The sequence below is a fragment of the Passer montanus genome, unplaced genomic scaffold, assembly GCF_014805655.1.
Source record: "Passer montanus isolate IOZ18808 unplaced genomic scaffold, ASM1480565v1 scaffold3, whole genome shotgun sequence".
NCBI classification, from domain to species: Eukaryota; Metazoa; Chordata; class Aves; order Passeriformes; family Passeridae; genus Passer; species Passer montanus.
Genome location: NW_024367707.1, coordinates 14,068,731 through 14,084,318, shown reverse-complemented (window position 1 = coordinate 14,084,318; position 15,588 = coordinate 14,068,731). Strand labels below are relative to the sequence as shown.

The window sequence follows — 15,588 nt, the reverse complement described above, 5'->3', positions numbered from 1 at the left end:
TTTCTGCCTTTTATGAAGTTCAGGGCAAAAACAAACCCCTCTTCATACCCCACTTCTATTTCCAACCCACTAACTATCCTGATTCCTGTTTGAGTCTCTCTGCCAGATAAATATTCTGCACACTGAGGGTGTTGTTGTGGGGTGGAGGGATGCACATGTGTGTGCACGTGCAAACATGTGTGCACGTTTCTATACCTTGGTCATGGCCACAATTTTGGTAGGGAAGAAGAAAATGGCCTGGACATTGTATTGACCTTAGTCCTCTGTCATGTCTGTGACTTTTTATGCATAAGGCTATGGATGATGCCTTAAAAGACAATCAGGGCACCTCAAGTTAAGATCCTAACTCTGGCTCACACACAATCTCAGTAACTCATTAGAGTAGGAACCTATCTCTTTCCCCATGGGGGGGACTAATTTTAATCTGGCGTAGAAGCCAGGATACAAAAGGAAGTGTGGAAGAAGGAAAAATGTAACTGGCTTTGACTGTGAAGTCAAGATATAGCTGAAATCTTCAGCAGAATGTAGCATCTGCACGTACCACTGCAATCATAAATATAGATAACGCAGAAGATTAATATTACATTCTATCAGGATAAAAAACAGTCCCACCCTAAATGATTTCCAAATATATTGACCATTAAATTAAATTCTGATATATTTCTTTTAGCTTGTATAACTTATCTGGCAGCTCTAGAAACAGTTTTGTTTTGTTCCATTGGTATCATTCATTGTATCAGTATAACATGAGCTGTTCTGTGGTGAAATTTAACAAATCAGAGGTAAGACATTTTATATTATAGATCAGCATAATCTAACACCAACCATATTTTCAAGACATTGTTAATTAAAAAAACAAAAACAAAAACCAAAAAACCAAAACCAACCTGTTTTAGAGATAACAGGTATCACTGAGCCGTTTTCTGTATTAATAACAGACATAGAGCCTTTTGTGATTAGTTGCAGCTTAGATTTGTTGCTGCTCCTTGATTCTTGTTTAATAAATTTTGTGAAACAATTGGACAAGCTCAAAGTTCCAGAATAAAACTGATACAGATACTTTGTTATAAGGCTTGGGGTGGGTGACTGTCTGTGTGAATTCACCTGACACCATGTGTTTTGTACTGCATGGGCAGCTCAGGCACCTGCTCACTTTTTATTGTATTTCTCCTCTCATGGAACCTAAAGAGAGTTCAGTGAATATTTCTGAAGTTACCATAGCTTGCCTAGATTCAACCATATTGGGATACTCTCTACAGAGACAAACCCAGAATCTTTATCAAGTGTCACATTCAGTTTCTTTTTTTAGAAATATATCTCATTTTGGAAGTTAACATATGAAAAAAAGGAAAATGAAATTATATAATGAATCTGATTTTCAGAAGAATGTCAAGAAATGTATATTTTCTGTTCATTCTGACACAAAAGCATTTAGCCTACAAGTGGAAAGAATAAACACTAAGCTCCCCTTTGGACCAAGCAGGGTCACAGTTGTAAAAGTAACACTTGGAACACTTAGATCTGAGTGGGCTTTAAGAATTTAACACAGATGCATGCTAAATTACTACTTTCAATTCTTGCTGGAAAATAAATTTGGCTTATCATGTTTGCCTGTATCATGATTCTCCTCTCCTGTCTGTACTGCTCCCAAATCAGGGTCAAATCCGAATTTCATTGAATTCAGGTTTGCCTCTATATCCAGCAGGATGAACCTTTTCCTGTAGATGAATTATGAGTACTTACAAGTACCTCTCACTAAACTGAGGCAGTAGGTTACACATGGCTCTCTACTGCAAATTTCTTACTGCAAAAAGCTTTCCTTCCTTTGGAAGCATATGTGTGCCTGTGAAGCAGCAGGCACCAGTTGAGAGATAATGATTGTGACAGTGAATTGGGGCGTGATGCAGATCAAGAAACCTAAAATGGCACAGTTCAACTGCAGATTTTATCTGCAGTTAAAAACTGTGCATCAGCTAAACTAGATAAAGCAACTTAAAATCTCTGAAGATTAATTTTTCTTTCTTTTATTTTAAAATGCTTGACACTTATGTGAAATCATCTACACTGAAGATAAAGATTGTCCCCTAGGGCTCTTGGCACAGGGTAAGATTTGGAATGCCTCTGTTTTGTGAATCCCAAAAATAACACTTCACTTGGACTTCATTTTTAAAGAGTGGTTGAGCATTTTTGCAGCAGACAAATAGTTGGAGAAGAGAAAAGAGAACTAAAATTTTCTCTCTTCCAAATCGGTACTGCACTTTCCCTTTACTTTGGCCTCTGTTTCCTAAAGTCCTTGGTTAAATAGCATGGCCATGGAGGATGGAAAACTCACATTAATTACATAACAGAAATGTTGTATCTTGCAAGAGCATGGACACAGGTGTGCTGGAGTCCAGTAATATTACAGGGGATCTTTCTCATCAAATTACTGTATTTTGTACACATACTATGAGAAATGTAATCCAGCTGTTCTAAAATGAAACTCTCTCCCAGCAGATTTTTCGTTACTTTGCTCAGTTGCATTTCATTGAGCCACAGTGTGCAATAAAGTTGCACAAAGTCTTAAAATAGTTTCACAGACAGCATGTCTGCAACTGAAGCATCACAGACCAGGATCATAAGATATAGGAATTATTTATGAGTTTTGCTACTAGCTTCAGCAATGCCAAAATTCTACTGCTATGGTATTTTCTGTCTGCCTGTTATGTCCTTACCTCTTGTTTTTACTTTCATTATTATACACAAATTGTTTTTCTTTTATCTTCTGGTTACTTAATCTGAATTGCTAAGCAAATAATGATAAACTAATGCAGATAATGTGTTAAGCATCCACATGTAGGAAACTGGTGCACGAAAGTACCTCAAAAACAAAAGGAAAAATGCTAAATCAATAGGATCTGTGAACCTTTGAATTGTAGAATTTTGTATTTGGAACCAAGAAGTCTTTCCTTTGCTCTTTCTTGCTGCACAGATAATTTATAAATAAACAACTTCATTCTCCTTTGTTAGCTACCACTCCTATGACATGATCCATTCTTTTGCAAGCAATTTGAAAATGACCATTTATTTCAAATGAATAGCTGAATGAAATCACAACCTTGGCGGAGTTCAGTGCAGATTAAAAAAAAACTGCTCAGCCTTTCTTTTTTTGTTAATATGCCAAATCATCTACTCACTTTCCCACCTTGTTTATCCACAGTCACTAACAATAATCTTCAATCACTCTTACCAGATGGAGCAAGGAGCCTCCTGAGGAAAGAAGCATATGAGGGTCAGCACCATCCTTCAACAGCCTTAGCACTGAAATATCAAAGAAAAGAGGAACAAGAGTTAATATACCTAATATAACAGCAGTACACCTAACTGTTAATATGCTGATTCTTAATCATCTTCATCAGGGGATTTAATAATACATTCAAACCTCTTATGTAACTGCAAAACTATCATGTCAGCATTTGCCATCTCACCTGTTCTAATACCTAAGCCTGTAAAGCAAAAGACATTTGACAATGAACAGTAAATATCAACAGTATCAAGGACTTTTCAAGTGTACAGATGAGCGTGTCAGCTTTGTACATAGGAGAGGGGAGGCCCGGAGGAAAGAACCATGTCAAGGTCATAATTACCTTAGCTCATTTGGGAGCAAAATCACAGTTAACTGGTGTTATTTTACTTTTCAAAGCTCCCATGCGACATATTGGCTTTTTCAGTAAATACTTGAAACTAGTATTCATAACTGATATCAATTGAAATTGATCATCATAGCAAAGCTAAATGATCTGCACTCAGTTTAACCTTTCCAGTGCATTGTCAGATCACTGATGCAGCATAATCTTTAAAACGATATTTGGAGCCAACTCTCCTCCCAGTTACATGTATCAAACCCCTTTGAAATGAAAACAGGCTTATAAGTGCAAGAAAACCCACAGCCCTTCACACTGGTGCTCACTCAAGTGTGAAAATTCAGCACTTTTCCCCATGGTCTTTATTGCCTTTCTAACCTTTTCAGTCTGAATCAAGGCACTGACTAACTCAGTGCTCATTCCTTCAACAGACCTGTGCAGCAGCAATGCCTGGCAGTACCTGGGGACTCCACACTGGCATTGCAACCCTGCCTTCATTAAACTGGCATGAAAAACCCTTTTAAAAGGCCTCTCTCCATGAGCTGTCAATATTATTTCCTGAGTAGGAGCACAGGTGGCTCTGTCTTCATCATCTGGAAATCTTGAGCTCAATTCTTAGTTAAGACCTGGGATGGACTTGTGCAAACAATTGCAAAGAAACTTTAAGTTGTGAATGGGTTCCACTGAGATGCCTGTCCTACAGGAAGGACAGAGGTTTGTCTCAAAGCTCTTCTGTGATTCTGTCAACAGTCTCATGACCACCACCTCTTTCCTATCTATACATTTTCTGTATCTGTTTTCTTTCCCCCAAGGATATATTGCAACTCCATTTTCAATGTACATTTAAAGCAGATGAATAATAAAAAGTGAAACATTCCTTTCTGCTCTCTCAGATCCACAAATCTCATACTGAAACACACATTTGTCCTCATACTGAAACAGAGAGAGACCATTAAAAATAGAGGTTCAACTAAGATCCTTTCTTTTTTTTAATACTTAAATTTCTGACCCAATATGGACATGCTCTCTCTACCTCAAGTTTAAAGTGAGTAAAGACTTATAAATCCTCCTTCCTTAAACAGGCATGCAACTAAATCCTCCTCAAAAGTTAATATTTCCAATGTTCCTATGTTATGCCATTTCTTTAGTAGGGCAGAAAACATTATTTCCATATCACAGAATATTTCTTAAGGCTCTGAAAAGACTTTCATTCTCCCAATCCCATCAGCATTTCACCTGAAGAAATTAACACTACAAAGTGTTCCATTTCTTCCATCCCCTGTTTTCCGGGGAAAAAAATTCATACATCATGTGGTGACAGAGCAAGCACATTGTGAGTTGGTGGCAGAAGTCTTATATTGACTAGGACTGAGGTGAAACAGAATCCTCAGTCTGTGCTTCTGCAAGATGGGATAAGGCAGGTAAGGCGCTAACCAAAGGAGTCTGTTCCCTTCCTGCATTCACTAAAGCACATACACACCTTTACCTCTGGCTAAATAACACCAGCAAAAATCAAATATGGAATTTCTTACTGGGTTACTGATATGAACTACATAATTTTGAGCCTCGGGATTACCAACAGAGGCTTTAGGATTAGTCCAAAGACAGAGGATGAAGACTTCTCTCTTTTGACAGAAGCAGGACACATGGAAAGGTCAGTGGGTTGGGAAACTGCATTGCTAACTGTATTACACAAGAATTTCATCTGGAGCCTAAAAGAGTAACCAAGAGACAGAAAGAAACTCTAGCTACTCAGGTATAAAAAACATGGGCAATTTTTTGGATATCTTCCTCCCTCCAGCCCCCAAAAGACAAGGTTCTCATAGAGAAGCCATGCAAAACAATGTAATGCCTTTCCAGATCCATTTTACAACTCCTTGCAGTTGCAACCAAAAGAACATCTAACCATTTATAGATCCGAGTTTGGAATCCATTAGAATTCATTTGTTTGCCTTGATTTTTTTTTTCCTACCAGCAGAAATGTAGACCAAGATTACAGAAGAAAGAATTAATATGTTAACTCTGATCTTCAAACAGAATATTAAATAATTGTGACCATAAACAAATTACTGAGTCACACAAAAATTAGGGTATTATCCCACATTAGGGAATGTGGATAAAAGATCAGTAGCTTTTTTTCTTCTTTTGAGGTCTGGTGCTGGTGTCTTTTTCCTCATTATTGCACACAGCTTGACCAGTTCTTCAGGAAATTCCCATCACACAGACTTGCAGGGCAAGACGTGAAAACTCTCCTTTCAAAAGTCTGTGTCCTGAATCAGGATTCTGTGCTACATGCCTCTATATTTAAAAATAAGTTAAAAAATATATTCTTTCTTTGAATTTATCCCCTTTGCAAAACACAAAAAAGAAAATCAAGAAAAGAAGATCACAGAAACTAAAAATATATTCTTTCTTTGAATTTATCTCCTTTGCAAAACACAATTAAAAAAGAAAATCAAGAAAAGAAGATCACAGAAACAATTCCCCTTTCCTACTAGACAAGTCACCTAGATAATTTACTTAAGACTTCACGTGTTCATATTGTCCTTTTGATAGAAGTACTACCTAGAAGTAGTTAGATAGTAAATATACCAGCTACTGTTAGTACTTTGGAATTTAATGCCCTAATGAGGACAGAAAGTAATACAAAACTCTATTCAAGAAATGCTAAATATCTCTTATTAATGCAATTTTAAGGAAGCTTTCACAAGACCTTCTTTTAAAACTTGTTTAACATGCACTCCTTCATGTACGAAAAGTTTACAGGAAAGATGAGACTAAAAACTGGCTTAAAAGCAGGAAGCTGACATTTACCTGGAAAAAAAAAAAGACAACCCAGAGTAAAAAACTTTCAGCAAACTCTGAAGCCCTTCCTGTATGTGTATAAACAGGTCCATACATTCTTTGATATCTTTTAGAATTGACACACAAAATTATTTACAACTTAGAACAGAATTTCATACCTAATTTCATATATAATAAAGGCGTTTTAAAAACACTGGATGCCTTGAAGTCTCATCAGAAAAGAAATGTGAGAAACAGCTTTTCTCTCATCAGAAAAGCTCCAATAATCAATGGAGCTTTTTACATATCCTTGATGTTGTAATTTTAACAAAATTATTCCAGAGAGCTGAATACCTTTTCACTTTCCATTGATTTTATTGACTAGATTATGACTTATGATATAGCCTCATAATGGAGTACAGTCATTACTGCTGTGCCTGTTACCAGGCACAGGTCTTATACTAACTTTTCCTGTGGAACTAGGCTGTAAGGTTTTACTTTTTCTGGGCTTGTCTTGTCTTGCTTTGAGCTTTTAGTTGTTATAGCAACTGGCTGATGACAAGGTGAAAATTACCTAACACAGTTTTGTTTAGCTTTGTGCAACTCTGGTTCATAATGCGTTAAGGATTTTGATATACATAACAGCAACTAGCATTTACACTGCACTGTGGTTATAATCCAGCTATGCTGGCATAGAGAGCTATCTGTGACCTTATGTCTGCTGCAGACAAAAGGAATACTGCTCTGAAGTCACAGATCAGTATTTCAGAGCCTGAAAGGTGAATTCAGAGGGCCTAGGGCTATCACCCTGTCACCAGGGATCTGCTACTGATGGCAACACAAACTTAGGCACTGGGCATTGTTGCATTCACAGCAAACTCAGTTTTAGTAGTAACAGAACAGACAAAAATAAAGGCACCTAACATATGTAAAACCTAGCATTGGTCATCTACTGTACTGTATATACAGTACAATGTAAGCTCCTATTAACTGTTCCTCTGTGGAATAGCAGCCACCAAGTGGAAACTTCATTCCTGTTAACATCTATTTTTGTTCTCTTTAGTTTAGCAGGAATAACTCCGCTGGAAGGCTTTACTTGTTCATGATGTGCATAAACATGACTGACTGCTGCAGAAGCAGAGCTAAAATGCTGCTGATTCTGGAATGGATTATCACATGCTCCTCCCACCCCAGGCTGCACGTTTTTGTCACTTGGCACACAGCAAATATTAGTTTCTCAACTAGACCAAGGTTCAGGGAATGTGGCACTGGATAATGGGTATGAATAGGGAGAATGATGTAGTCACCACTCTCACCACCAGCTGAGAGAAGTTTGGGCATAAACTGACCATGAAATTGAATCACAACAGAAGTGATACTGAAAGATGTGTAATAGCATCCTTTCACTCCTTCCACTTCCACCAGTTAAGAGTCATGTTTTTCCCATTATTTCTTCCACAGTCAGATATTTGGTCCACAGCTGGTATCTTAAATTCTGTACAGATTAATCACTTAGAATCCTCTCCACATTCATACATCTTTAGTTCTTTTTTCTCATTCCTCAGCAGTCACTCCATACTTTTCAGCTTGTACCAAAGGTGTTTATGAGAAACCTGCTACACAATTCAGCCACATGTGAGAATAGATGAATGCTAGTCTCTGGTAATTTCTTAAGCATAACACCAAATGAAATAATGCAAGATATCATAAATGTTTGGTTAATGTAGTTTTAGAAAAAAATATTTACCTCATGCCTTTGCTATGAGTAGTTAAAAATATTTTTTTTAAAAATCCAAGTACCAGTGTTGGTAATTTAATAATTCTTTTGTCTTTTTTACCTAACAAAGACATTTGCTATCACTATCACTAGTGCAATGTCTCAGGCTTTCCTTCAGAGCAAGCTCATCAGTTGACAGTGTTTATTCAGAGCAGTCATGCCCTTAATGAGCTTTGCAAACAACCGATTTGTAATCCTACTGCTTTTTACATGAAATATTTCCAGAGTTCATTGGCAACATCTGTCAGACTTGTTCAGATCTCCTCTATTTCAGGGGAACTCTTGGAAATAAATTCCCATCTTTGCTGCACAAAGATTAAAGGCAGAAAACCATAAACAAAATATGCACATTTGGACAGATAAGTGTGCCATTCACAGACTTCAGAAATTAAAAGTGGGAAATTACTCTTTCCATACTGGTTGAATTTGAGAGTACTAGCCTTGCATATCCAAGCTATAATGCCCACTGCTAAGGACATTTCCATCCTCCCTGTCAGAGTTCCCATCATTTATAATTTTTTTCAGGTAGCCAGGAATCATAATACTATGACCCCCAAAGCAAATGGGTCATTGATTGTCTTTTGAAATTAAAAGCATGATGTGAAATGTCAGGATGATTTCTGTGCTCCATTGGACACAACATTACCTTTAAAAGAAACAAATCAAAACCAGCAATGAAACAGACTGACTCAGGTAGTCCTACAGCTCCTGTCAGCATCTCTCCCAGCTTTAATGCTGAAAGATCAAAACACATGGTGGTTCTTTCCCATATTCTCTTTGTGGAGAAATCAGTCAGACCTCAGCCTTGGAAACAGCCAGGGGCTTCATCACTCAGTGTGGGAGAGAACTTCAAGCAGCACAGGTAAGCACGTGACAAGTCCCTTTTTTGTGCCTAGTCCTGTGCCACTTTCCTACCAGGCCTTGTGCCATCAGCTGTGGTGTGTCCATGCCCAGGCACTCTCCAGCCCTGACAGCCAAGACAAACTCCAATGAGATCCATTAGGAGAGTCACAGTTCTCTCATGGGACAGACATTTCTAAGCCCTGACAAACTCCAATGAGATCCATGAGGAGAGTTCACAGTTCTCTCATGGGACAGACATTTCTATCACTGTAGACACAGCTGGAATAATTTATAAGTTAGGGACTACAGTTATTCAAGAAATGCCACATTTAAAACTTTTCCTTCAGGCAAATCCCCCCTCTTTAATTTCCATGTATGTTAAGTATAATGAAGTCTGTGTCTTCACAGCAAAATATGAAGTCCACAAACTCAATGGCTTAAAAAATCCTAGTGTGTGCCCCTTAAAATGCCCAAGCAATGACAAACTAACCTATCTCCTTACACAAAAGTGATAATGGTCAGCAGTCAAATGTAACACGCTTGAGTTGTGATGTGGAAGGCAGAACAGTGGCGTGAATCATTAATTTTGACAATGGGCAGCAGCCAAATGTAACACGCTTGAGTTAAGTTGTGATGTGGAAGGCAGAACAGTGGCGTAAATCAGTAATATTGAGAAAACTGGAAGTAGCCATTCAGTTGTATGGCCCAAAGACATTGCTGCAAGGGGCACACCCAGGATCAAAAAGCAATCGTGGTGACCTGTGGGTTTGCCTCCATTTAGAACTTTGGCCAGGCCAGAGACAGAGAACTGTGGTGGTAAGGTCTTAATTGCTAATAAAACTGTGATTTTGTCTCAATGCATCTACAACCTTTGTATAGAGCAGAAGTGTTGTTAGAATCATTCAACACCACCTTACAAAATAACACATGCTTAGCTAAAAATACTGGTTCTATCATCACAGCTAATAACACAGCCAGGGTTTTGCCAGGACAGCTCAGCTACTTCTGAGGACTAAACAGCTATGTCAACAAAATCTGGTAGCACAGACCTGACTGAATCCAGAATGTCTGTTAGTGAGGTAAAATTACAATAAAACAAAGCTTTGTTTACTGGAAGTTAAACAGTCTAAAATTAACCTTTGTTAAAAGCAGCTGATCATAGAGTAAACTTAAACATAACTTTTCTTAAAACTTTCACTTCCAGCTAGTTAATGAGATTTATTTATTTCAAGGTTAGAGAGAGAAAAAAAAAAAGAATGTAATATTTTAGCATTTAGGTAATGTATTTAATTTTTTACACATATTTTATCTGTCTCCCATGTATGGATTCTCCTGGAGTTCATGACAAAGGTGACTAAAACTAATAAGAACTTTATCATCAGGCTACGGTCAAGTATTGCAAAAGCTCACAACCCACTAGGTTCACCTTTGAGGTATGCTTGAAAGTTCTTTAAATTATCAGTATAATTTTTAGGATATCTTTTCATCTACACACATGCCTGATTTTACTTTCAAAAGTTTGTAGAACTAAGTAAAAACCTCAGATTTTACAGCATTTTACTAAAAAAGTTGTATTTATTTCAGAATTTGCAAATTTCCATTTCTATACTCATTAACTGATAAACACTAAAACACACATCACCAAAAGAACTCATTCTGTGGTCAGGACCTTAATTTGAAAACCATTGTCATACCCATGCTTTTTCTTAGTTGTAACAGTTACAGAATTTGCATACAACACAAATTTTCATCTGAACAGACTGCACACCTCCTCTGTTTCACCAACATTTATGTTGATCCTGTGCCAACACTACTTAATTGGCATAAATCAGCTTACTGCTGACTTATATTCCTTATGAAGCAAAAGTCAGTCCCTCTTTAACTCCCACAACATGCAGAGCAAGTTTATGCCAGCTGGCTTAGAAGCCTTGTAAGCAACTCATTAAGATTTGTATTAGAGATCTTCAAGGATAACAGACTACTATCCTGCTCAGCAGCTGCTAAATGGTACTAATTACCAGCTGTGGGCCACTGGCTGTTAGATGCTGTGTGTCTGCTGGGATTGCCAGGGTGTGCACTGCACAAGAAAGCAAACTTAAACCAGGCAGTATAGAACAAACTAGGGGCATTACCTAACCATGCATTTATCCAGAATAGTTGTGTGTGTGGCATATGAGTGACCAAAACTATGAAGAAAATGTGTAGCTCCAGGCATATCTCACCATTTAGCATCTGTGGCTCAGGCACCACCTTGCACAGTGTGTGATCTGTGACAGTTTGCATCATGAAAACCAGAGCTGCCCCCCTCTTGCTCACGCATTAATTCACACACTCCTGCCCTCATCTTTGCATAGCAGTGCCACATGTCATGCTGCTGGGATGGAGCATAAAGATGGGAAGACAAAAGGATGGGACTGAAGCATAGCCAGACAGAAAGGAGAGCAACCAATGGCAGCCTCAATTTTAGCTTAGTTTCAAACTGTGTTAGAAACACACTTTTTATGTATCATTTGGTATTAGAAATATCCTTTGGGAACTATTAAAATCAAGTCAGTGTTTCCAATGTTTCCTTTCTTTCTCTGCATCAGCCTCAGCAAATGTGCACCAGGAAGGTGAATTGTTTCAGAGAGGTGACACAGAATTTAGCTGTTGATTCTAGGGGTGATGCACCTTTTTTTGGATCAGTTTGCTGAACTGACTTACTTTCCAGCCACACAATTGCTAAATCTGATACAAAGAGCCTACAGTAAAAATGGTGGTAGGAACAGCATCATAAAATGATGAATAAAATAGCATCATAAAATCATGAAAAAAATTTCTGGATTAGAAAACATAACATTGACATAACATCCAGCTGGGGCAGTGGGACAGGCCCCAGCTGCCAGACCCTGTTCAGCTGCCCTGGGGTGGCCCCCTTGCTCCCAGTGGCCCACACAGCAGCTGGGAGCAGCTAGCCCTCACAGTGCCCTTACAGAATTTACCTGTATTTTATTAATTTTGAACAAACTATCACTTCCAACAGGATTTCAAGACCTTTCCACACTTCCATAGGTTTCATGGGAGCAGAGTCAAGTCTCTGCTGTTTTATCTTGGTGCTTTGAATGCCCACATAATTAATTTTTTCTGACTAAAATCCTATTTATCTATATATGTTATTTTATAGCATATTAAAACTGGTGTGCTGTGAAACACTTTCTGGTTGAGACATATCCTGCTGTATGGTAAACCCTGAACTATCAACACATTTCAAACTACTGATACCAGCATCCTCTGTCAGAGACCTCAGAGATGGTCAAGAGGTGTGAACGGCAATGGAGAAATCCCATGAAGAAATTAAATCATTCCCCTCTTCACTTTTACAGAATTTTAAGATAGAGAGCAATTGGATTTTGATGTGTTCATATTACACATTTTTCAACAATATCAGCATTCACAGTCTTTTATAGTTTGCCAAAACCAACCAAGAATAACATATTAAACTTCTTAATGGTTTTTTTCTACTTCACAAGGCACATCCTCACCTCTCAAATTTCTTTGTCTTTTCCTAACACATTTCATGAGGTCTGCAAAGACTTATGGCTCCTTGCAGATGTGGACAGAATGACATCTCCTGTTGGAGGTGATGGAATAGGATTTGCATTCTTTGCCAACTCAGAGATGGAATCACCACATCCAGAAAATCGAGCTTCTGGAGAGGCAGTGTGTAGCCTCTCCTACTCTGCTAAGAACTGTTATTGAGAAACTGGTACGAGAGGTCTGGAGAGATTATCTGTACTCTTCAGGCATGATCACTGCAGGAAAGAAGCATATGGGGTCCTGCCATGAGTCTCCCATATAAACATGAACATAAAAATTATGCATGCGGCATAAATGCTTCAGTTTGGGTAAACTCATCAAGTATTACCTTACAATTCTATTCAGCACTTACTGAATTGGTTGCAAAATGATGGCTACCAAGTCCTTCTCTTACCCTGTGCACTACATAAGAGATATGAACATTTTCATATATTGGTTACATGAAAAACTTGTGCCACAAGTCTTCAAAAAAAAAAAACTATGCCTGTGCACCTAGCTCAAAGATTATTTCATTTCTCATTTCTTGTTTTCAGAATTTGATTTGGCTGAATTGCTGCATTCTTGAAATGAATAATATTTTCCCTAAAGGTATTTTAAGCTGATATACCTGCTGATTTCCAAGTCTTCTTCAGTCTGTTCTAATTTTTCACCTCTTTCTATGATATGAAGGGTCTGACAGTTATAGCTAGAACTTCTCTTACATTTTGTCTCCCAAACTCCCAGTCTGCAAGGAATTCTTTCACACTAGGCAAAGGGCAAACTTGTAACATTTCAAAATATAACATAACAATGCTTTTAGTCCTTGTTCATTTCTGACAAGGGGCCCAAATAAAAACTTTCACACTTGCCTGCTGTGTATTCTTTGTGCAGTGTGGAAGTCTTCTGTCAGTAGTGACTACAACACAGGTGCAACCAAAAGACAACTGTTAAGAGTTCTAAGGGAGTAAGGGTCATGTTTTAACTAAATTTTTTTTAATACATCCTGGAATCTTTATCAGTCTCCCTGATAACTGATGGGTGGCCTGGAGATTCAGCAAGGAGAGCAAATTGCCCACAGAAAAGTCCAGACAAGAGACATAATCTCTTCCAGTTAGGGCTGCTCTGACTGCACAAGCTCATCTTCCTGGAAGTCATCCTGCTTCCACTCACTCACATCCTACAGCTGTTTCTGAAGGTTTCCAGCTCCAGTGCATTCTGGCTAACACCTTCATAACAACAACAACCACCACTACCAATATGCCAACAACAAAACCCAGTTGAAAAATAAGCAATGAATACATTATCACCCCAAAACCAACAGATCATGTGCATAAAGCCAGCACAGAAGGAAAGAACTATGAAACTTGGAAACTGTGGCTGACACTTTAACCACCTCAGAATAAGCAAAGGAAAACATCTCCACGTATCTGCTTTGAGTTAAGGCTGTCAGTCTTGGGCAGCTGAAGATTGCAGTGACGTAGACTTCACTTGATTTCAAAGTTCAGTATGAAATGCAAAAACCACACTGGGACACAGGGGATAGAAATGACAGATTTATAACAGTTCATCTGAAAGAAATATGCAACAAAGAGACAAACTTGAAGCACAAACCATTCTACATTCAATATCGCCAAGCTTACAGACAGCTAAACCTACATACCAATCTTATGTAAGGTGAACCTACATGGGGTTACCAGGGAAGCATTTGAGAATCTAGGGAACATAGGCTGTGATGCAAGACAGACCCTCTGCCTCCTCTTCTCTGATACCAGTCAGCCACTAAAATAGCAAAATTATTGTTCCAAAGCTGGAACAACCAGCACAAAGCAAATTTTGCTTTATTCATGTTTTACTTCATTTTTTACAGGTATGGATTGCTGCAACGTGAACTGGAGTTATAGGCCAGCATGGAGAGGAGAAAATTACACTCACACAGTACTTGGTATAATCACCTCTTTTTTATAGTTTGTGGAAAGCAAAAGTCTGACACAAAAGCTAATGGTTTAATTTGGCTTTGAAGCAGAATAATCAGTTGCTCTCCACAGGAATTTCTCTGCCTTGCTTAGTCTGCTCTTGCACACCAATAATAAGAGCTGCCTTAGTTCAATATGCGAATTGTCTTATTCTTCTACAAAGGCAGCATGATATTGGACTATTGGACCTTCTGAGGTCCTTCTAGCCAGACTGATTTTTTAATGCTGAATTTAATTAATTTAATCTTGATATCAGCAAAGGGAAGGAGAAGCCAACATCACCTGACAGAAGAGGGGCTCTCAATTCTGAGCCATACCAATGAATCCGGGCTCATATACAGCCACGTGGTAGGTTTGGGATGTAGTGATGAGTTGCTTCCTCAGTGATACCCAATGCCGTATGTTCTCATTTGCTCAAACAATACATTTGACAGGTAGCTAGTACATAAATCTGATAAATCACTGACAAGCCAGAGAGAACTCCATATTAGAAGTGCCTAAGTTATGAAAAAGAGATAAGGACTAATCCAGAAGCACTGGTAGAACTACATATATTTTGACTTTACATTTGTCCTTTTCTGTTCAACTTGTATAATTCTAAATATGTGATCCATAGGATTTTTAGGGAGAGGCTTGAAAGCAAAAGAAATCTAACATTCACTCTGTACAGGAATTGAGAAGCCAGTGAAGTTCAGATGGCCATTATTAAAAGAAGAGTTGGTGCCTTCTTACATGATTTGCTTTCCATAGACTAAGAAACAAAGCAGCAGTTCAAATTTCACACATATACTTCCAGCTTCAAGGCATATTTTCTGTACTGTCAATGGGTAAATGTGGAAGTCTGGAAAAAACTACCATTTTATGTCAGCAGAAACTGTGATTGCTAAAATTTGGAGCACCGACCCTAACAAGGATTTACTGCTACAGCTGTCATATTTGTCTTTTGAGCCCAAATGTAATCAAAACACTAAAAAGTGCATGGTGTGAGAAATTACCTCCTCTAACCGTCTCATTGTCCTGTAAAATCTCTGCT

General features: G+C 38.2%; 1 protein-coding gene across 4 annotated transcripts in view; it reads right to left on the bottom strand.

Annotated features, from left to right (window-relative positions):
* MYO16 (myosin XVI) overlaps positions 1-15,588 on the bottom strand; it is a 362,051-nt gene that overhangs the window by 234,817 nt on the left and 111,646 nt on the right. For all 4 annotated transcript variants that reach the window (XM_039714365.1, XM_039714364.1, XM_039714366.1 and 1 more), the window contains exon 3: positions 3,230-3,300. In XM_039714365.1, the coding sequence (XP_039570299.1) occupies positions 3,230-3,300 (71 nt within the window). The remainder of the gene's footprint in view (positions 1-3,229; positions 3,301-15,588) is intronic.